The sequence below is a fragment of the Anopheles merus genome, chromosome X, assembly GCF_017562075.2.
Source record: "Anopheles merus strain MAF chromosome X, AmerM5.1, whole genome shotgun sequence".
Taxonomy (NCBI): Eukaryota; Metazoa; Arthropoda; class Insecta; order Diptera; family Culicidae; genus Anopheles; species Anopheles merus.
Window position 1 is genome coordinate 13,991,825 of NC_054081.1, and position 23,195 is coordinate 14,015,019.

The 23,195-nt window shown below is 48.3% G+C and overlaps 1 protein-coding gene across 1 annotated transcript; it reads left to right on the top strand.

The window, feature by feature from the left end:
- The first annotated feature begins 8,160 nt into the window (after positions 1 to 8,160).
- On the top strand, positions 8,161 to 22,289 carry LOC121595864. Its single transcript, XM_041920191.1, has 5 exons — positions 8,161 to 9,000; positions 16,317 to 16,423; positions 18,165 to 18,318; positions 18,950 to 19,225; positions 19,309 to 22,289. Exons 2-5 carry the CDS (start codon positions 16,352 to 16,354, stop codon positions 20,772 to 20,774), a joined length of 1,968 nt encoding a protein of 655 aa, XP_041776125.1. The 5' UTR covers positions 8,161 to 9,000; positions 16,317 to 16,351; the 3' UTR covers positions 20,775 to 22,289.
- The last annotated feature ends 906 nt before the right edge of the window (positions 22,290 to 23,195 follow it).

The window sequence follows — 23,195 nt, forward strand, 5'->3', positions numbered from 1 at the left end:
TCCGCTCCCTTGGCCTGATAACCTCTTGTCAATAGAAGGGGTGCTGTTGACACACGGCTGCGTGTGGGGCATCTTGGCAGGCAGCGCGACCGCACCGCGCCAACGGTGGGAGGTAAACAGACAGACAGACAGGCACAGTGCGTACCGGACCGTGCAGGCAAGCGGTCGCATGCGGGACGTCCGTTTCAAAACATATTGATAACGGAGCGCGCAAATAATATAATATATTTTAAAAGCCGAAACAAACAAACCGGGTTGCCATTTGGGTGCTGGCCGAGGAATAATGTGATCTATTTCTCGGTTCGTTCCTTTTTTTGATTTGGTGCCTCCGTTTTGTGGCATTTACTGTGCGTGTGTGTGTATGTGACGGTTCTAGGGCAGCCCGTTCTAACGCAAAGTCTCTTTGTGTGGGCCCATCTCCACCCGATCCTGGGGAGTTACGCTCGAAGATGCGCGGATAGAAAGGCGTAGGCGAGCGAAAGTGCCACTAGCTCACTGCTGCTGTGCTAGTGATCTTCCCCCATCCGCACCATCGAGGGGTCACCCTTTGGATCTCTTATCAAGTGATCGATCGCTTCGGTCAGCCCCATTAATAGGGCAACGATCGCGGAACGCTTGCCGGAAACTGCGTGCTGTGGCCCACTTTTTCCCTTTCCCCAGCCCGCGTTCGATAGGGCGCGAAGGCGTTCAGAATTATTGTTTCCGTTGCAATATTTTTTTTTTCTATTCCGCGCAGTTGCACTCTATTTGCGAAAGGGTCGCTGCATCAGTTCGAGCTCGAGTGAAATTGGTCGCTATCAAAATGCTGCCTTTGGAGCTGTGGCAAAACCTACGAGAGTTGGCCCTGCAGCGAATGCTCTGGTCGATGCACATATTCGCGCTGTGTAAGAGTTGCGTGCAAGAGTCTGTTGCGCGTACAGGGAGTGCGGGGCATTATGGACACGCGCTGTGTTAATTCCAATTCTCAGAAGCAGTTCATTCGCTCTTCGGGGATAGTTCTTATTCCTGAACTTCTACTTACGGAAGTTGCATCTGCTCACTGTACTCAAAATACAGTATTTCCCAGAGTTACGCGAATAATGCGTCCTAGGGACATTATCGTGTGTCGAAAATCTTGTGTTTCAAATATGGTTGATAAATAGTTTTTTTATGATTTAATTTATAACTTTTATGCACATTTTTACTTATTCCTTACAATTCGTGTAGAAAAAAACAGTTATTTCTGTGTAGTAAGTGATTTCAAACATTTTGCAAAATTGCAATTTATTTTGCATTTGACAATTCTTGGAGAATTGTTTACCGATTTGACCTATGAATTGTCAACACTAAAAAGATGTTCTAGAAAATTCGAGTGTCGCATGACTCGGTAAAAGACTGTACATCTTATCACAGTTCTTAGTTATGTGACGTATATTTTGGAATATATTTCGAGGGTGTTCCCACAAAACTTTGACAGACAACTGTAGCCCAGGATGTGGGCGTTATGAATGAATTTAAATGATGGCTATGTTAACTTATTTTTTGTTGAAATACCTGAAGATTGACGAATAAGTTTCGTAGCTCGTAGTTCTTCGTAGTAATGCATAAGCCGGTTCAAACACCATTTCAAATGATACTACACGGTTTTTTTTTACTGAATATCCTATAGATACTACCCACTCCAGTCACGACGTTTCGCTTTTCCGAGGATTTCGGCAGTTTGCAGTTGTCATTTTGATTTTTTCCGAAAAACCGAACTTGAATATTTGTAAACGTTTTTTTGTAATAAAATTACTATATCATTGAAAATTTATTTGCTTTAAATACACGACATTCTTGTTTTTTACTCTTCAACTACTGTTAAGGTCCTTGGACCTCACATTGGGGAATTTCGAATGGAATTTGTACACCAAACGGCGTTTCACAGCTTTTACCTGACCAAGAAAAATGAATTGATCTTGACCAATGTAGATTCTGTCAAGAAGGAGAATTCCAATGTCAAGGTATAAAACTGTGATATTTTGTTGGGAAGGAACGCATAAAGTTGATTTGAAAGTGTCTTCGTTAAACAACTCCTTCGGCCAAAAATATATTATTTAAAATAAAAAGATAAATTTCATGTAAAACTCCGTTTCGTAATTCCGGGCGTGTTATTACATTTCTGTCAAATGATGTCAGCGACATAAAAAAAATCCGGAACTATTCCTTCAATGTAATAGGGCCTTTAAAAGTTAGGTCTGGGGGCTTAGCGTCGCTTCTAAATACAGACGTATGTCGAGGAAATCCAGTACATCAATGAGCAATTACTATAGGAAATTTCATCAAAATTACATTTGTGTGACGTATTCATATGAGTAAGGGTGTTAAAATATGTTTTTCCAACATTTTCATTGAAACCCTTAGGGTCCTCCACACCCCATGCTCGCGTAATCGGCAAACAGCGGTTTGGCCAAAATGCGACACTTTGCGAGTTTTAGATAAATAAAGAAACATAGAAATCGCCGAAAGAACAGCAAAGAATGTAACATCACATAGCCTCGAAAACGAAAACACTACCTCCCCGAACGCGGAGAGGGAGGGAATAGGGAAGAACTACGGTTGGAGGTCACTTACACCGCGAACGTACCTTCGAGTGGGGCGGCCCAACGCGAAAACAAGCAAACACCGCGCAACACTATGGTTCTATTTGTTTTGTTGGCCCAATCTTGACGACTCATTCTATTTTAATGTCAGGCATGCCAACACCCGGGGGCAATTTTCGCTCGGTGTGGGAGCTGCGTTTCACCAGCGGTAGCTGCGGTTTCGAACGGAACGTACCCGAGTCTGTGCGACAATTGTCATTTGGAAATGGCAAGAAGTGCACAGGCTCCAGCGAAGGACCCCAGCGGCAGCATCGGGAATGGCGAGATGTGGTACTGTTATCTATAAATGGGCAGTAAATCAAAACAGTCACAGCGCAGACGGCACATTCCAGAACGGGGTAACGGGTGCGCGCTCCAACTCCTGGCGGGTTTAGCTGCTGTGGATTTGCAACGGAGGTGGTTTGTATCGCTGGCGTTTTCATCTAGCTCATAGTTACTACGGGCATTGATTAAACAGACTAAGACGATAGCTCCGATGTTGGATAGCATACGTCGGTTCAAGTGGCGAATTGTGAACGCTATGCCTGCTAAGTAGATTGCATAGCAATGAATCACTATTTCTTCAAGATTATCTAAGATATTACCCTTGTTGGCCCACTCGTAAAAGTTAATCTACTGAATCTCTAACCTTACAGTGAGATATTTTTTTGTTTACATATCAATTCATTTTTTTTTTGTCATCATTTTGATTGCTCGTTACAGTAATTCCTTTCTCATTATACGGAGAGTTTTAAAAACTAATCCTGTGCCTAATGTGATTAGTTAATTGTGATACAACCAAGTTCATTTTTTTTTGTTAATGAGAAGCGGTTCAAAACGGACATAATGATCATTTACAGCGGTTTTCACAGCATCTGAAATGGGAGGTATGAGAAATCAACAAGCAACTTATAGCCATGTCCATTCGTGGTAAAGGCAGGACTATACCGACATTGGTTTTTGTCTGCTTATAGAAAAAAAAGAATGGTTAACATCAACCAGTCATTGAAAACACTCAATCAAATCTATATGAAAACTTTTTCGATAAATGAAATCTACTTTCCAAGGAAAAACTAAACCACCAGAACCCAAAAAAACCCGTCAAATCAGTGGAAGATCATAAGAACAATAGGTCCTAAACGATAAATATTACGATTACCAGTAGGGCCTTTCCAATCATGTTGTATACAGTCTTTCTCAGGGTTACGCGAATGATGCAAACAATGCTTTTCTGTTGGAATTTAGTTCATTTATGTATTTTTTTCGGTTATTAAGTGCAATTCGTGAAGAAATTTCGGTTATTTGTGTCTTTTTAGTAATTTACAACATTTGCAAAAATTGCAAATTATTTTTCATTTGACAATTGATGAAGAAAATTGTACCGATTTTACATAAGAACTGTCAAAAATAAAATTTTGCGTAACTCGGGGACGAAGACTGTATTTATAAAAAAAAAGTTAGTATTTTGCAGTATTTTCGTAAATTTCAAACGATTATCATTTTTGATTAACATTTTTATATTTTTATACCTTCGTAATATTCATGCAGTTCATAACAATGCTGATTTTAGATACTCTTGTAAAAAGATTTTTAAGAAGGATTCTGCTGAAGAGGATAAAAACAGTAATTTTATATTTAATACAAACTTAAAATTTTATATAAAATCACTTTTAATGGCATTAAATTTGAATCGATTTAAAAGTAATACTTTACATGAATTGGACTAACTCCTGTTTACAAGTTTTCTTTACGCAGACACTATCGATTATTTGATCGATTAGATATCGATTGGAGAGTCAACACAAACGAAGTTCCAGTTCCAATTTCATTTGAATTTCATATATTTATTTGAGGTTTTGTATGTATAGCCAATATGACAGTCAAAACACAACCCAATATTACCCAATCGTAGCATAAAACAGCAGCAATTCGCTTTTAAAGAGAAGCATTGAAGAACTCAAGTTAAAGTTTTCAGAAAATTCATTGAAATTTCGCATCATCACTAATAAAGGCTCGTTATGGCTGTATAATCTTGTCCGTAATTCTGAAACAAGAAATTGTCTGTTTCTGTTTGTACTTTCAGGAGCATACATATTTAAACTAGCCAGCAAATCCGGGGCGTTAATTTCTCCTAATAATAGTTTTCCTATGAGTATAGATTGTGCTATTTTACGTCTATGGTCAAGAGTTTATAGACCTAATCATAAGCAACGTGTACGATTCAACTCCATTAATCCATAGATCAGAGGACGGCCACCAAAGAACACTGTTGAACTCTAACAGTGACCGGACGAGGTAAACATAAAGTGATTCTATACACATAGGATCGGACTGACTACATATGGAACCTAGTATTTTGGTGGCTTTGTGGAGTAGATGGTTCTAGCGTGCATTGATCGTTAGTTTGCTATCCAAGATAACGCCGAGATCGCGGACCTCACTTAATCGATCAATATCCTGGCTTTATAAGGTACATCTGTTAATAATTGACATATCTGTCCTATTATAATTTAGCACAACAACATTTAGCAATAAAGATATTTAGGTCGTTTAAATTACAAAAGCAATCACAGTATCTTTGCAAAGTATCACAATCTGTATTACTTTTGATTGGCAGCAAGATTAGCAATTTATCTGCATACCTTCCTTATAGTTTGTAAAAAGTGCTTTCTAAGTATACATATCTTATAATACATACATATATTATAACAGTGTGTTTATAAGTTACCGCCAACACGATATTCTAAATTGTGAAATGATTTTTGTTTATTTGATTAATATTATGCAACTATTACCATAATCATCTGTCGATTCAATCTGTAAATCGATTGAAGCAGCTCGGGCTTCTGCCATTTGGCTTTTGTCAATAGTTTTACAAAATATGTTTGAAACAATATTTGATAAACAATATTTGATGGAGTTTTTTGCTTGATCAGACATTTAAACATCATATGAGGCTATTTATCGTGTTGCGAGCTGACCAATATATTTAATTACTGCAGTAGAGTGCTGTTGTACCTACATTAAATAAGCGCAGATAAGATGCTATCAATTCTGCATTTGGCAGCTAGAATTGACCCCCTTGTTATGCTGTAAAAATCAAGGGACCGTGATGCTTGTTATAGGTTAGCAGAAAAAAGTGTTTGACAACCACACATATTGATTTTCATTCGCATGATCTAACGCTGCGTCAAATGCTGAATTTCATACAAAATGAAAAGAATAATTCGAACCAGCTATTAATTATGATGAAAAATGACCGAGATGAAACCCTGCATGACGAAATAAGTGGTTCGGCTAATCTTGTATCGAAATTAATCGATTAGATTGCACAAGTTTTGGAGCTATAATTTTTTTTTCATTGAAAATAAGCATCCTGTATGCTGTGCTAATTAAACTAAAACGATTGAAGAAGTTATTTTCAAAATAAATCATAAACAATTGCCCTCCCAATTTGGGCCCCCGATACCCTTGGTCCACTCAACTAATGCTCTGTCTCTAAATAATTCAATTGCTTTCATACAGAAAGATCGCTGAAAACAGAATCACCCATCCTGTAACGAGCCACATTGCATCGCGAGCCGGCCACTCGCTTACCCCTAGTGAGTGTGTTCTTCCAGGCGGCTAGCTCGTGGCCAATCGTAAGACACGTTCACCGTTATCTATGGCCGCTTCTCGTGCGTAACATAACGATCAAAAACGCAACTGCCCGGTGTGTCTGCCCGGCAACGGGCCAGTTCCGGAAGGTTGGATCTGTTGTGCATCTACGCGTGTGTGCTGACCATGTGCTAGCCTTTTCTGGCCACGCATTTCGGATGCGCAGCCAGCCAGCCAATTGACGTAGCCTGCGCGACACAGTTATTAACGGGCGAAAGAGTCATCTGCACATGTGCAGATGGCGCAGTTGGACCAGGTCGTGGGGGCAGGTTTTTTCAGGCCGTAACCGGGCGGGCTATAACGGGGTGTCGGTCTGCCTCGTCCGCCTGCGCAGGGCTGGACGATAGAATGTTGATGAACCAGTAGTCCCACCAAGGTAGTCCAGGGCCAGCAACTGTCCCGGCCGGGCTGGGTGTTCGGCTGCATTCTGGCAGCATGAGGAGCGGCTCTCCCATCGATGGTAACGCGCAAACAAATGCACCAATCCTTAATGAGACGGTTCCGGTGGGACGGGAGGACCTAGAAAGGAAGCGCGACTTGACCCAATTAGGACAGGTGACAACTGTCAGACTGTAATGTCGCACAGGGCGCGAAGAACTGTTTGTTGGGGGAATGGTATCGCAAACAACAAACACCACGGATCGTCGATTACGGTAAACCCGAGCTGGCAGTGGTTCCCACGCAACAACAACAACAACAACCAATCGCTTCATACAGACCTTGTCTTGGGGGCAAGAAATCTTCGTTGCTTATTGCCCATAATTTGCATGGCTGGTCAAGAATGGCTGGGGGTGCGGCTGAGTGGGGCTGTGGCACAATGGTGCCATCCCTAGCCGTCCCTAGACACCCCGACAGATAATGTGGAGCAAGTGTCTGACAGCGAAACAGGGTCAAGACCACCTGTTTCTTGAAGAATCCCCACGGAGCGCGAGCTCCAGACACTCTAACGTGTGACGAGCTCCTCACCCGATCGGCAATTAGCAGTAGTGTCTAGGGGGAGGACAGAGAAATACTCCCATCATGCATATCAGAGTACCTAGGGAAATTCGCATCAGTTCCATCTTATCGACCTGAAGAACTGAGCCGATCGGCATGCGGGGACACAAACCAACCTCGAACCTAAACTATACAAACAAGAAGACAAGTGTCCCCCGATGGATGTACCACTGGGTAGTCTTCTTCAGCACACTCTTTACCTCCCAGTGGACCACAACTCCGGCCAGGCCGCGGAGAAAGCGCTATCATCTCGCTACCAAAACTCGCTCGGTTCTGCCGTCCCTTGTTCCCAGCGTGCCCCAGCGTACGGTGTTTACGGTACGCGACCGCTCGATGGGGCCTGTTGCGTGTGGCGTTCTTCAACCCTTCCCCTCCACGGGGGCTCCACCGCTGCCACCGTTCTCGGTTCGGCAGACGAAGAAGGAAGACAGAAACAGAAAAAAATAACGTACACACCATTACCACAGGCACATTGCGTTCGTCATAAGCGATTCAGCGGGTTTCGTCCCACTTGCCACAGGCTGAGAATGTATGTGTTTGTGTGTGTGTGTGGAGGGTACCTTCGTCGCTCCTGTATTATCACCATCGTTGATCTGCTTCTGCTACGCTGCGGGGACTTCGGCCGCTTCGCTAGGCCGCGCGAGAGCGAGATGGCGTCTGCGGGGCCAAAGAAAAACCGGTCCCGGTGTGCACACCGGCAGAGCGCAAGAGAGCGAGAGCCCCTGCGCGCCTGTGTGTGTGAGAGAGAGATAGTTACACAGGCAGTGGCAGAGTGGCGACGGTTCGTGCGATGCGTTTCCCGTTGAGCGGGCGCGCACCGGTGCCTGGCGGAGCGTTTTGGGCGCTTCGGGCAACGCTGTGGCTCTTGTGCGGGCCGGGCTACATCGGGCTCCCTGGGCTGCACGGTTGGACATTCCCCAATCGTCTCTGGTCGCGATAGCACGTGCGCTCACGGCCTTACTCGCCTCAGCCTGTCTTAGACTCGGCCGTTAAGCCGTGCCGCTTAAGCAGCGGCAACTGTTTGGTGTTAAAGCCTCGGTACCTGTCCGCGTGAGAGTCTCCAGCTCCAGAGCACAGCGTACGTAAAAGAAGGCAAAAGCCAGTGTTTCGTTGCAACAGTACCCAGCGCCCCAAGGCAGCGCCCAACCACTGGGCACTGTGAGTGAATTGAGTTGTTTCTGGTTTTTTTTTGGTGAAAACGGGACGTGGACGTCGCCGTCATCTGAGGTACGCCCGGAAAACCTGGGGAAAGGTTTGTCGGGTGCAGTGTTGCGACTAACGCTTCGGTTTCCCAAACGGTTCGCTTCAGTGTTGCAGCAGCCAAGCCAAGGCGAAGGGACTTGGACTGTTTGCTGGGAATTCAGATCAGAGGACACGAGAGCGGAGGTTCCTCTAGTTTTTTTTGAATATCTCCAACCACTTGGAGAAGGTGTAGGTCGGGCGCGCATGATCAGTGATCAGTGAGTGGTTTGTTGGGTGTGCTTAGTTTCGGTGTTGTTCAAAAATTCCACCAAGTGTGCAGTATAGGCCGAGCAAGTTAGCAACCAAAGCTGCTCTGTTAGCTGATCCTCATCGGACGGCCCAAGCGGTCGCGACGCAGTGTACGAGCTGAACCTCTCAAGCTGTTGCCGAACGTCCAATCAATCCGCCATTCAACCGATCATCAAATATCACACGCACCGGGAGTCTTCGTGATACGGCAGGACATCAGGGTCACGGGTGCACCTCTGCAGCCAGCTCTCCACAGGTATGTTTTGCACACTGACCTCACTGCTAACCGAGCGGCATCAACGCGTACCTCGAGCAGAGATTTCATTTCCTGACTCATCTTCGGCACGTTTCGCGCATGATTCATCCGGGCTGCCCATGTTCCACATAAGCATCCATCCATGCATTGCGCCCGCCCGACTCCCGGGCGCTACTGGACGCACGCAGGAATGTACTGCACCTCCCTTGCCCTGTGTGCGATTTTGTTTCCGCGCTTCGCTCTTCCGCATCATCGCACCGTTCCGGCCCGGCAACCCTTTTGCGGGCTGGCGAGCGCGGATCGAAAGCCTGGTTGGGCTGCAACGTGGTACGGGCGGACATTCGATATCACTCCGCTCACTTTCACGCGGGTGACTTTCCCCTCTCCCTGCTCGGTGTGCAGGAGAAAGACCGTCGTATGACGAAGTGGGCATACATTCCTTTCGATGACCAGAAGAATGCGGTGTGTGTAGCTTCGGGTGTCCTAAATGCTAAAAATGCTGAAGTTTGGTCGTCGCAAAGCCGAGTGGAAGGAAGAAAGGGCGGGTGAAGCAAATGCCCAAAGGTGCATTAAAGGTGCGCGTGCGCGCGCGTGCTCTGTACGGCTCGATCGGCAAAGATATTACCCATATTTGCGCCTCCACACGCTGTTTGTTCGCCGTCTTCATCCTCTGCTCAAGATGGGTTGGACGCATCGGCCGTACACGGTGGCGAACGAAGACGCGCAAAGACGAGACGAAGAGGTTCTGTGTGTGTGTGTGGCTGTGTCTGCCTGTATACCACAACGGCCAACGGAACATGTTGAATGTGGTTTTGCTGGTGCAAGGTGCATCGGAAGATGCACTACTGCTCCCATTTTTATTTGCTCCGTACGCGCGCTGTTCGCGCTTTCTTCTGCAAAACCTTCGCCGCGTCCGGTGGTGGATGGATGCCCGGGGAAGGGAGTGGCGAGGACTTGGGAGAAGGTTCTTCTCTTCCTTTTTCTGCAATGCAGGGATGGCATAACAGTGCAGCACTGCACGCTGGGCAGGTGAGCGAGTGCGAAAGATGAAGCAAACATGTGGCGTGGAAAAACGATACGGCGGTACGATGGTACGGAACGGTAATGCGAGCCTGAGGGCTAGCAGGAGCGGTAGCAGGGAAGTGTGAAATTGGATTCGAATCGTCTTCGACTCTAGGAAAGCTGAACTGATTTGTGTCAGTAAGCAAGCGGTCCCGTCGCCACTGCTCCATTTCCGCCTAATTCGGGCCGGGTTCTCTGAGGCTCCAGTCTCCAACAAATTGGAGAATTTGTGGGACATTGTTTACTTCCTGAATGGAGGGGTTTTTGTTGTTGTTCTGTTTTATTGGCACAGGATGCACCGTCCATAGGCAGCGGATGCGTGTGTATGTGTCCTTGCCAAAAGGTGAGCAGCTAATCGCAACGGGGTCATGCGCGCCATTGAGCACGTGGCTGCATGGTGCCGCGCACACGCCGTTAAGTTGCCCGAGCGCGGCTGGGAATTGGAAAGCCGTGATTGGAGCCCGTGTGTAAGATCTGCGCCGATTAGCCGCGTCCCGGACGACCCACGGCCACCTCTGGCAGCCCTTTTCCTCCCGTTCGATTTTCCGCTAACCGCTTGATGAGCTAGCCTCTCCCCCCCCCCACCCCCCCGTCTACGCCACCAGCTATCCAGCGCTCTCACACAGAAAGTGTGGTGTGGTGAAAATCGGAGGAACGAATGTGTGTACGAGCGCGCGTCTTTTGAAAATGGGGTTGGTGAAACTAAGTTTCATTCTCCTGCAGCATATATACACACACACACTCTCTCTTTCTGTTTTCACCTCTCGCATACGGCCACAAGTGTATGTGTGTGTGTTTTTTTTCTTCTTCTTCTGTTCCTTTCTGCACCCGAAAGGCATCACACCGTAGATCGCGGTTTGGCTCTCGCGGCCAACTCTCGCCCGCTCGCCTTTCCCATAACGGGCGGTAGCGAAATCGGTCAGCAGGTGATACGGAGCAGCAAGGTAAAACCCGCCAGGCACCGGGGCTTAAAACACGGTCGAGTCGATGAATCGCTAATATCGGGGTTAATATCCCATGCCCGGGTAGCGGCCGTGGGGCTTGGAGCCGCCCGGAGGTGTCCGCAGAATCGTATGTTTAATTCATGGCAGTTCCGCCGTGCCGAGATTCGGTAATTCGTGGTGACAAGGGGCGTACTGTACACTCGCTCCGCTGGCTACACGGAGCTACTACGGAGTCCGGTTTCCCTGGGCCGACTCAACCACCCAGGCAGTGTGCTGCAGCTTTCCCAAGCAGTGGGCAATAGATTTTCTAATCGACGTGAAGACTGCGAACCGGTACATCGGCATTTCCTTCGCTGGTGTCGTCTCTCCAAGGTCCGGCATTTTGCCCCTGCTACGTACTGGTTGTTTGCAAGTGGCGTGATTTCACCCGCGTGCAGACTCCGTACCACTGCCCAGCAGCCGGGAGATACTGTCGGGCATGCAATCGCTTCCTAATGGGACAAATTTCGGCCGACCAAGTTAAGCCTGGGAAGAAACGCTCCCCAAATGCCCACGCTAATGCCCCGATATAATTCAATGCGATTGCGCCAAGGTAACCCATACTTCCCTGAGGAAGTAACCCCTAAGCCCTGAAGCGTGGCGCTGGCGCTTCCCGAAACCGTTTTCGCACGAAAAATCTCCCCAGTGTACGGCGATAAGCGGGAAGGCATAGGAGGCTGCCACCGTTGCCTACTAACGCCGATCCGCCGTTCCGTCCGGGCTTGGTGAGAAGAGCGGCCGCGCGGCTTTGCTTGAAGTCAATCAAACGGAATTATGCTTTCACCGATTATTTCCTCCACGTTCACCGGGTCGGGCTCCAGAACCAACGGTACGCGGCCCATACCGACACAGGGTGACAGCGAACGAGATAGAAAGCGACCGAGCAAAAGAGAGAACGCGAGTGCTGCAACCGTGCAGATAATAAACGAAAACGACAAGAAAATAGAAAATTTTCCCGAGTGAAAACGCTCCGCAGATAACGATAAACCGCAAGCGTTATTAGTTGTCATTATCTAATGACAAGGGGATTTTCTCCCCCGTTTTCTCTCGATGGGTTTCACCGGGCGCACCGTTCAAAACGGTTTTATGGTTTCGTTTCCCATGCCCTCCCCTGCGCCCCACTGCACCGGTTCTTGGAGCTTGGGAAGCTGGAATGTCTTCGCGGAGCGGTCCAGCAGCAGGCGACGAACCCAATTAGCGTACCTTAAATGGTGCGATCGCTAAAGTGGCAGAAATGTGCGCTCGTGTACGGCCATCGATACGGTCCGGGCCATTTCAAGGAAGGTGTCGGATGCGCTACCCCTTGCAGACGGCGGCACCATTCTTCACTGTCGGATTATTAAGGCAATCCCTTCACAAATCAGCTGCCAAATGTGCCCAAAGTGTCTGGTGACGATTAGCCCTCAAATATCTTCCCAACACCTTTCCGAGTAGTATTTAGCGTTCCTTGTTTTTCTTTTTGGGGGTTCGGGATTGCGCAAACTTGGAGGTGCGAATGTCCGGATGTGTTTCGCGGACGGTGTTTGTTCCGCTTTTAGAGATAAGGCTCTTTTGCGGCGGCTAACAGCGGCACACATCCAAGCAGTACGGCTCGGTCCAGCCGGTCCAGCGGTGTTGATGGCGCGCGCCTGCCATGGCTGTTAGGGAGGAAAGTGTTGAGCGATAAACGACACCGGTTGGGTACCGTTCGTCGGCCAAGTTTCTCTTTTTCCGAAGTTGGATTGAAATTAGTTCCAGTTTCTTGCAGCTACAATTAAGATCGCCAAGATAGCTGCTAGTGTATGATGGACGTGGGGCAGTTAGTGGATCTAGCGGGTTTGCAATGCTGCCATCGGCTGGAGATGCGTTGACCAGGGATTTTTCAACACGAATATAACCTGTTGGTCCAACGATTCCAGGGAATTATCCGCAGGTACACCTGTCAAACCAACAACAAAAAATGGAATCTTACCGTAGATGGCATTTTGGATCAAAACCCGCACATACTTTGTGCAGGCATGTGTGTCGGTGTGATCGATCAATAATTAAAAAACCATTAAGCGCTCCTCCATTGCCCAACTGCAGCCGACTGCAGTTGCGACGCGAAACTTCAGGATTTTGGGACATACACGCTTTCCAGCGCGAAAAAGGATGCTGGGCTTGCCGTTTTGACAACACTGAGCCCACATTCCTGTGCTAGGTGCGGCGCAAGATACCAACCTGGCGCGCGGGGACACACACACACACACACACACAAACACACTGAGCGCCGGTGCAGTTGCCCTCGACGGAAGAAAGGAGAGGCGAAAGAAACTTTCTTTTTCTCATAATGCCCTCGTTTTCTTGGCGCGTTCGTTCTTCCCATGGTGCAGGTTTTTGTTTTTTTTTGTTTTCGCTCACCGTACAGCCGAGCCGGTGTGTACTCGTTTCGTTTTTGTTTCGTCTTGTCTTTCGTATCGCTCTCTCTCTCTCTCTCTCTCTCTCTCTCTCTCTCTCTCTCTCTCTCTCGTTCACTCTCTGTGGCTCTCGCTGGCTCGTGCACTACGCTTCGTGTACGACTCTGGGGCATACCAGCAATATGGCTCGATCTACTAAAAAAGTGTACAACTTGGTTTAATGGTACCGATCGTCATCGAAAAGGTGGAGGACCTGAAGGTTGATAGTGCCTCATCTTGAACGTTTTTTCGCTTCGATCCAGCTTTCTTTCCGCGGCGTGTGTGAGTGTGTCTAGCGAGTTCGCCGTCAGGTGGGAAAACACAACAAAACATCTCACGCGGTTTTTCCACCCAGGCAGACGCTAGCATCCACTTGATGGATGGTAATTTCCTCGATCAACCACACACACACACACACACACACACACACCGCTTGGGAGTCATTTTTCATTAGACAGAGACGCGTTCCCACGGGGGTTTGGTCGTGGATGCGGTACGGTAAGCCTCAGATTTCCCCAGAGGAGCTTTGAAGACATTGAGCGGATGAGTATCCAAGCGTCAAGCGTTTAGCGTTAGCCAAGAATTGAGGATCCACTATCAAATACACCTGCCCAAGCCGTGTCGACCGCCCAGCACGGCCCGAAGACGCTTTCAATTCAGCGCCGCAGCCCAGGCGAACCGGAATGTCGGGCAAGCGCTCTCGGGCAAGCCGAACTCCGCAGTGAAAGCGCTCCCGCCGCACGAATGCCACATTCCACAATTTGTGCGATGCTGTGAACGCTCGGCGATAATGGCGACGCTCTCCCAGCTTCTCAGATTTGCCGATGTGGCGCAAAGATGTACACAAATTGAAAGCAGAGGGTAAAAGAAAAACGGCAAACCTCGCACCCGTCCTCGCTTTGGGGGCCTCGGTTTGCGCCAGCAGCGCACTCGCAACGGTTTGTTTGGCGTTAGGTTCGTCGTCGGTTTGCTTTATCGCGCACCGAATTATGAAGGCTTTTTGCTTGATTCGTTTGAATTATTCATCACGCCGTATTCGCCGTGGATCTGTGGGCTGAGCGTGAGAAACGGCTTTCGTTGCGCGGCCGGCACACACTGCCGGTGCTGTCAAATTAAAAGCATAATATTTTAATTATTCAATAAATAAGAAGGGTACCCCTTCCCGCTGGAAGAGGTTTGGAGAAGCTTTCACCAGAGCCTTTCCGATAGACGCCAATCTGTATCGTGCGACGGAAGAAGACGTCTGAGATCGGTGGCTAGGAAATGGAGCATCCACTGTGGCCTGTGAGCTCTAGCAGATATTTATCGCTCCTCCTCTCCGCACGAAATCTGCCCCTCGTGCTCGTTTTGGGCAGATGACACTCCAGGGGTCCAGGGGTGTGCTTTCAAATTATGTCAAATAACACGCAATATGAGTGCATAATGAGACCACTGCACCATCATTTTCAACCATTATCTCCGGACGAATACACAGACACACACACACATTTTGTTCATCGGCATCTCGGGAAGAAGTTCCGTTCCGCTCCGAAAGCGCGGTAAGATTTCACTTAAACCGTAAACAGCACCTGTCACTGCTGCGTGTCGACCGGCCTCACAGAGACAGTAGGTCAATCAGTGTTCGGCAGCAGAGCACCGTTCCGAAATAATTGCTCCAGCCAACGGAACAGAGAATTGTGCTGCAATGCCCCGATAGGTAGGGATGGGATGGGTTTGAGAAGCCAAAGATAACTAGTTACTTTTCAATCGATAGCTAGAGCTGCTAGTAATCTGTTTCTACTATTAGCAACACGTAACTATTTTTTTTAATCTCGTCGTCTTACTGTGTTAGATGTTAAACAATTCAAAAGCAACTTGCCGAAGTAACTATGGTAGCTATGATTATATGTAACGAGCTACTGATGTTTGGATAACGAAATCAGTTATCTTTACATCTTGCAGTAGGTACATCTCCACCAACAGCTACCACTTGCCACTGAGCCACCAACAGTAGCGTGCTGGACTAGCGAATGTTCTCGTTTGTAAAGTGCCTCAGCAATCGCACGGAGCACACAAAACAGCACACGAAAGTGCTCTCCGCTAAACGGTACATGCGGCGCCTCGGTTGGCGTGCAGATGCTAATGCGCACAGCCACAACGTAGCGTGTCAGCCCGATCTGTCAGTCGACATTGTAAAGTGAATAGGTACACTCATCTTTCTCCGGCCATAGCACAACTCACGGCCGTGGCCCGACGCCACCACGCAGCCCAAAGCTTTGTGAATGAATGAATGGAAGGTTGAATGAGAAGAGAACAACAACAAAAAACCCGAGGTATGGGAAGCAGCAAAAATAGCTGTCTAATCACCTTGCAAACAAATAAATCAACTCCATTTCATCTTGGGCCCGTGCGTCAGCTCTCGGGTACTCCCGGCCTGGGTCATCGCGTTCGGGTGAAAGTGACGGAGCCCCGGCATTGCTCCAGAATTCCACCGGAAAGTGTAGCGTCATTGTCGGACTCGTGAGACGCACAGCACAGGTCGGGAGATGCAATCGAGCCGGTGCGGTCGATGAGACCGTCCCAAGGTATCATTTCGCGGTGGACCTCACGGCCACTTGTTGATCCCGCGTAGCTCTATCCCAAAAAGTACGGGAAATAAAAGACCTGACGTGGGATCAATTTTCTGTACGCAGTCAGGCGCGTAAGGTGTTGAATTTCTAATGTTTGCTTTTTGTTTTGTTTGTTTGGCGCAGGGTCATAGTTTCTATCTTTGCACGAGCTGTTGGACTATCGATTCTAGATATTAAATTAATGCGGTTCGGTTGAGTGAGCCATCTCAGTAGTAATTCTTTCTCTCTCATTGCACATTTCATTTCAGTTCCACCCAACAACAGTTCTCGGACGGCTCCAACCATGTGGAGCACGGGTAGGGGTCCTAGCAACATGTGGGCCCATCGAATTGCACTGATTGCGCTATGCTACCTGGTAAGTACTAGCTAATGTATACTTGGGTTGAACCAAAAATCACCCAAAAATATAACAACCTCATTTTCCCCACGAAATCTGACATAAGCCATTCCCCCGAGATCTGGCACAATGTACACACTCGATGAGTTGGCACTCATGCTAATTTGATTTTCCCACTCGGGGCAGATTGCATCAAAATTACATAGCATTTCGTTAATGCTTCCTTATCTACTCACTCCCCTCCTCTCGCCACATCGCCGCATACCTTCCCAATACCTGCCAGCTTTTTGGAAGAACGCTTTCCCAGGAACTCAATCCTTCACCATCCGATCCCCCGGGTGTACCGAACATAGCCCGGGCAGGTTATATACAATGAAGAAATAAATTAAAATTCCGACATCCCGATAATGATATATGTGGGCATTCCCTTCTACCAGTGCCCAATTCCAACCCAAAAAGAAGACAAAAAAGGAGCAACCTGTTCTCGCACGCACTCTGCCGCCAGCGCACGATCATTCGCCAGCGCTGTCTCCACACTTTCGGTTCACCTTTCTCGCAGCCTCAGCCGGCCAGGGGCAGGGCGCAAACGGGCTCTAGAAAGGGGCCACAGTTCGGCCCACAACAACCGAGTGCTCGGTAGCCGTGGCCTGGACAGTCCGGGATTAAAAAACAATAATAAGAGGCAACGATCGAAAACGTATCTAGAAGCACACACACACACACACACCTTCGAGATTGGGTTGAAGGGGCGCACTAAAGTGAGATACCGGTGGAAACGAAGCAATCGAATCCCATTAGCAATGAAAAATGAAAGTATAATTAAAACCGGCGGGTTGGGTATAATAAAGTTTCCGTTCCCGGGCAAGATTCACCCGCATCGGTCGGGATGGTCAGTCTCGGAAGAACCTTCTCTCTCTGCCGCCGGTCCGGTTTTGGGAATGTGCACACACACACATACATGCACACTAGCACACAAACGTGTGTGAGGCTTGGTGAGAGGCGCTAGCCGAAGGCGGCGAGAGATGCCACGGTTGACGCTCAGCCGCTGGCCTCCGTGCGGGATGTAGCGAATAGCTTTACGCACGACGTCGGTGCGTCAGAATGCGAGCAGGAAAGGAAACCACTCCACACTTGTTAATGACAGCAGCTCAACCTACTTTTTTGGGGACCGACGGACCAACCCTTCCCGCGGATTTGGGTTGCCGTGTTCGATGCGAACACTTTAGGAAGTTGTACCCGCCAATTTTGTTCGCAGCGACGACGCCCGCCCAGATTGGTGGGTGAGGTGGCCCGCAGCCGCCAACAGGAACTGCCAATACACGGACTGGGCTCCATTCACGTCCCGTTCACGTTCGAGTATGTTTCGGGTCCAAGCGTTGACGATGAGTGCGACTGCACGGTGCAGCAAAACGGGGCGAAAAACAAATTGCAACCCCAGCTCCAGCGATGACACGGGTCACTCACTGCACGTGCAGGGGGGTCGCGAGTGTCCGGTTTAATTCTAGCGGGAAAACTAGTTTCCTTCTGGCACACATTTAGTGGTTGCTTCAGAAACCACTCTTGCACAGGCTGACGACACGGTTCCATTTTTTCTCCACCTGGTTGCTCTCACTCTTTTGCTCTTCCTCTCTTTCTCTCTATTTCCTTTTTTATCGTTTTGTGTGCTTTCTTTCTATGTTGCGACCACGAGTCGCCCACAAGTTTTTGGCCCATGGCACTAATGTGTGTACTTTTCTGTCTCTTTGTATCTCGCCAATAGATCCAATTAGCGGCACCGACGAACGAAATATGGCCGGTCGAGCGCCCAGATGGTATGCCCTCGATAACGGCGCTGGAGGTGATGTGCGGCAAGGACCACATGGACGTTCATCTGTCATTCTCAGCACCGTTCGAGGGGATCGTAAGCTCCAAAGGTAAGTAACGCACTGCTGGCACGTGTTGTAGGTTGTGTTGGATGCATTGGATGCAGCTTTACGATTCTGATTCAGGATTGTGATGGGCTATTAAGGAGTCTTCAAAGATATACATACAACTTCTTCACATATAATATCTAGACCAATACCTGAATACTTTAGGATTTATGAATTGTTCAGAATTCAAGAAATTGAAAAATTCATTGCATATGCCAGCAGGTCATGTCACCTAGAGACAAGAAGGTGTTCTAGCCATATCAGATAAGGGGTAGAATCATATAATACATGTAGATTAATCAACAAGAATGAATTATATCCCGAGCTCTTGATAATCTTATTTCTAGAGACGTATTTCCAAAGTCAAGGGTTCCAAGATCTGTAGTTGCGAGACGGATAAATCAGAGATGCTTAAAGTCTCTATAAGCCAAACAATCAACCAATCAAGATTTTAATTTCAGATATTATATGGTAGATTCTGAGAAAAATTTGTGAAACCTTTACAAAGCTTTCAGATGAGCTAGATTCTAGATACAATTTAGAACTCTTCATTGAAGATTCAAACGAATGATTCTGCTGGACCCATAACATGGATTGCATACCCTAATTCTCTCCATTCTTTCACACCTCTCAGGTCAGCATAGCGATCCACGATGCATCTATGTGCCTCCGTCCACGGGGAAAACGTTCTTCACCTTCCGCATCTCGTACTCGCGGTGCGGCACCAAACCCGACCTGAACGGCCAGTTCTACGAGAACACGGTCGTGGTCCAGTACGACAAGGATCTGCTGGAGGTGTGGGACGAGGCGAAGCGGTTGCGCTGCGAATGGTTCAACGACTACGAGAAGACGGCCTCCAAGCCGCCAATGGTGATTGCCGACCTGGACGTTATTCAGCTAGACTTCCGAGGTAAATTTGTTCGCCCAATTGCTGTACTTCAGCTTTTCGTAGTTCGCCAACCTGAGCTCTTTCCCCGCTTGCCGTTTTTGCAGGTGATAACGTGGACTGCTGGATGGAGATACAGCAGGGTAAGGGACCTTGGGCACCTGCGGTTAGTGGTATCGTGCCGCTCGGCTCCACCATGACGCTCGTGGTGGCGATCAACGATTTCCGCGGTGAGTTCGACATGCGGGTAAAATCGTGCGTCGCCTCGGACGGGGCCGGCCACGTGATCAAGCTGTCGGACGAGTATGGATGCGTGTTGCGACCGAAGATGATTTCCCGCTTCTTGAAGGCGCGTGCCCCGGACGATAAGGCGTCAGTCATTACGTACGCGTTCTTCCACGCGTTCAAGTTCCCGGACGCGCTCAGCGTGCACATCAAGTGTAAGGTGGAAATTTGCCGTCACGGTTGTTTGGATCACTGCCAGCACAGCGGGGCTCCGGTTGGGGCCGGTCCGGCTGGCGTCCCGGGCAGCGCCGCGAAGCAGCACGATCTGCTGGAGCGCAAGGACACGCTGGTGAACCAGAACAGCAACGACATACTGGCGGGCGATTCGGTGGAAGACCTAGACTCGGGCATGAACGGACAGGACGTGTACTATGACGATATCATCCACACGGAGAAGCATCTGAACCAATACAAGAAGCCGATGCCGAACCAGCCGGCAAAGAAGAAGGACAGCTACCTGCAGTACCATCACCACAACCGGGAACCGATGGACGATATCGAGTCACTGTTCCTGAGCGACCATTCCACACTGTCCGCTGACATGATGAAGAAGCAATCGCAGGGACCACCGGGGCCACCGGGCGTTGGCGGCGGTATGCCGGGCATGCCCGGCATGGGCCTCGGACCAGGCAAGTATCCGCCACAGCCGCTGCAACAGCAGCAGCACCAGATGCAGCAGAAACCGATGCCCGGTCCGGGCACGCCGATGGATGACGACAAGTTCCCGCACGGGCCGCGCCAGATGGATGCGGAGAAGCGGATGGGGCTGCCGGCCGTCGCTGGGCCGCGCGCGCTCAACCTGGACGCGGACGATGTGCAGAACCAAAGCTACAACCAGGCGGGCGTGCGGTTGCGCCAGCGGCGCTCGGTGCGCGTCACCGACCGGCAGGCCCGTTCGGCCGACATCGGCGTGAGCGGCATCTACGACGTCATCTCGGAGGCGGACCTGGCGTTCAACCCGGACAGCAAGCAGGAGGCGGTCACCGTGTTCCAGGGCAAGATTACGGAGGAGGTCGTGTACGGGATCTGCATGCCGGTGCCTGGGTTTAGCATTCTCTTCATCCTCGTCATCTCGGCGACGATCATCTCCGCCCTGATTGCCGGCTCGCTGCTGTACAGATATCAGCTGCAGAAGGAGATGATCGCGAACCGGTCGCAGACGCACAACGCACCGATGAACTCGATCGCCACGTGGATGACGCTGCGTCTGTTCCGGTCGCGGCACAACGGCCCGGTGGTTGGTGGGGCCGCTGTGCGCCCGATGGACCTGAACGCCAGCAGCCAGTGAGCAAAGTCGCCTGTGCAGCAAGCGGCTACACATGCACATACCCAACACAGTCCTTAGTCTCTCTATATGCTGGCAGCAGCACACAAACACACACACAAAAGAAACAGTGTAAGATCGTATAAATGACGGTATGTGTAAGGATTTAGTACATCCTGTATGCCGCGCGTGGCGTAACACAGGTAGTGGTCACCGCATCAGGGTGGTGACAATCGACTTAGCTTTCCTCTCCCTCATCACCTGTCACACTCACATTCATACACACATCCACACAGACACGTGTACACATCTCTTTCATTCTTCATCTTCTCGGGTTTAATGCAATATTTATTAATCAATAATTTACTATTCGAGAAGTCGAAATCGAAAGGGAGAGCGAGAGAGAGAGAGAGCGATAGAAAGAGAGATAGAAAGAGAGAAAGAGAGAGGGGGAGAGAGAGAGATCGAGAGTAAACCATTTATCTAATGGGGATAGGGTTGTTAGGTAATAGTGTGGAAGAACGCGTTTAGTATATCATACTAACACACATACACACCAAGTGGCCTGCCGCCTCCTATCCAGGGGGCAGGTTGGGCAGCTTTTGGACGTGTCTGTGTGTGTGTGAGCACGTGTGTTTTGTTTTGTCATTAAGACCCTGGGTTGGTAGTTAAATTAAACTTTTGGTGTGCGTGTTTTCTAGTATCTCGAGCGGATGTTGTCACCCGTTCACTACTGATCTATACATATGCATATACATTTATACATATATTACCGGTGATTATCGTTATATTTAATCAGCTGATTAGTACTGCTGCGGCGATTGCTCTGCTAAAGCTGCTGCTTCTGCAGAGCGATCGGCTATCAGCATAGCAGCCAGGAGACGCGGTGCCCGCCCGATGCGCCCTGTCGTCCTGTAACACTAACAAAGATTAAACTAAAAGGATCCGTTTTAGAGTTTATTTATTTAATCTAAAGTGCGTAGGCAAACAAAGATGCAAACGGTAACCCTCCCCATTGTTAGGTAAGCGCTTTCAAAGAAACGCCAAGTAGACTGACATCGAACCTTGGTGTACGTTAGGGACTCGCGCGGGTTTCGCGTTTGTCGTGCGGTGTATGCGGTACACGGGGTCCGATTGTAGCGGATCGCGCGCGTGGCCGTCGCACCGACAGCACAGTATCACGAGCCGTTTCTAGAACGGTGGTGTAGATTGTAGTATGCGCAAAGGCATTGCGGAACTTATGCTCAACTTAGTATTTTGTTTTTGTTTAGCGTTTAGTGTTTAGTGGCGGGCGCGTGCGCGTGTGCCCTCCCCAAGGTAGCAAAGGTATTTATTTATTGCGAATTGCTCCGCTAGTTGATACTCTCCTCCGTGCAATGTTTATAACCCTCGGTTTTGATCTGATATTTCGGATTACGAAAACGCGCCAAACGGGCGCCTAGCGAACGATACGCAATCGCTGATCGTGCATGCGGTGGCTTAGTGTACTGTCTGACTATCAACTGGTGGAACAAATAAACAAAAACACTACTATTTAATGTCGGATCGTTAAGGACTTTTTGTTTGTTTGTGGTAAGAGAAACGATTACAGTTGGCGTCCAAATGTTGTAGACAAAGATTCTCCTGTGCAGCTTCAAGTCAGACGGTTCGGGTACGTTTGGTTTCGGTTCAAATATCACAAATATTTTTGTTGTTGTGTTTGGGCTGCTAATCGTTTTATAATATGTTAGAAAAGAGATAATCACATCGAAGGACGCCGGGATAGAAACTGGAACATCAATAGCTCTCAAAATAGTAAACACATGTGTTAGTAATGGTGATCACAACTGGTATTTGGAGGAAGAGTAGGGTAATTCCCTTGCTTGGAATAGTTTTATATTTCTCGAATCAGTCCTAGATATCTTAAAATAAGCTTGTAAGGTAACTTTTTTATGTTTGTGTCGTATTGGGTCCGATGTTTGGCATAGTAAGAAGAGTCGGATTAAGTTCTCTTTTATTTTAATTTCAAAATCAGCAACCAAAAAAATAATAGCTCTCATATCAAGAAATTATATGGGGCAATGAGCTGGTGGCCGACCTCTTAAAGATTCAACCAGAGAAGCTTAGCATCGAAATGCTACAGTTGATTGTGAGAATTTGGAAGCAGGACCGGAAGAATGGAAGCTGTGTGTCATCCATCCAGTCTACAAAAAAGTGCACCAGGCTGGAATGCTCGAATTTTCGTGTCATCGCAGTCCTTGATTCCGCCTATAAGATCCTGTCCCAGATCCCGTTCTGCAGACTTCCTACGTACCACCTGTTCATCGAGGCTGCCTATGATACCATACATCGGAATGAGCTACGGAACATCATACACCGGAATAACTTATCCTGAGATATTGCTCCGGCTCTTAGAGACCACTAAGGACGGGGTGAAGTTCAAAGTGAGAGTGTCAAACTTGATCC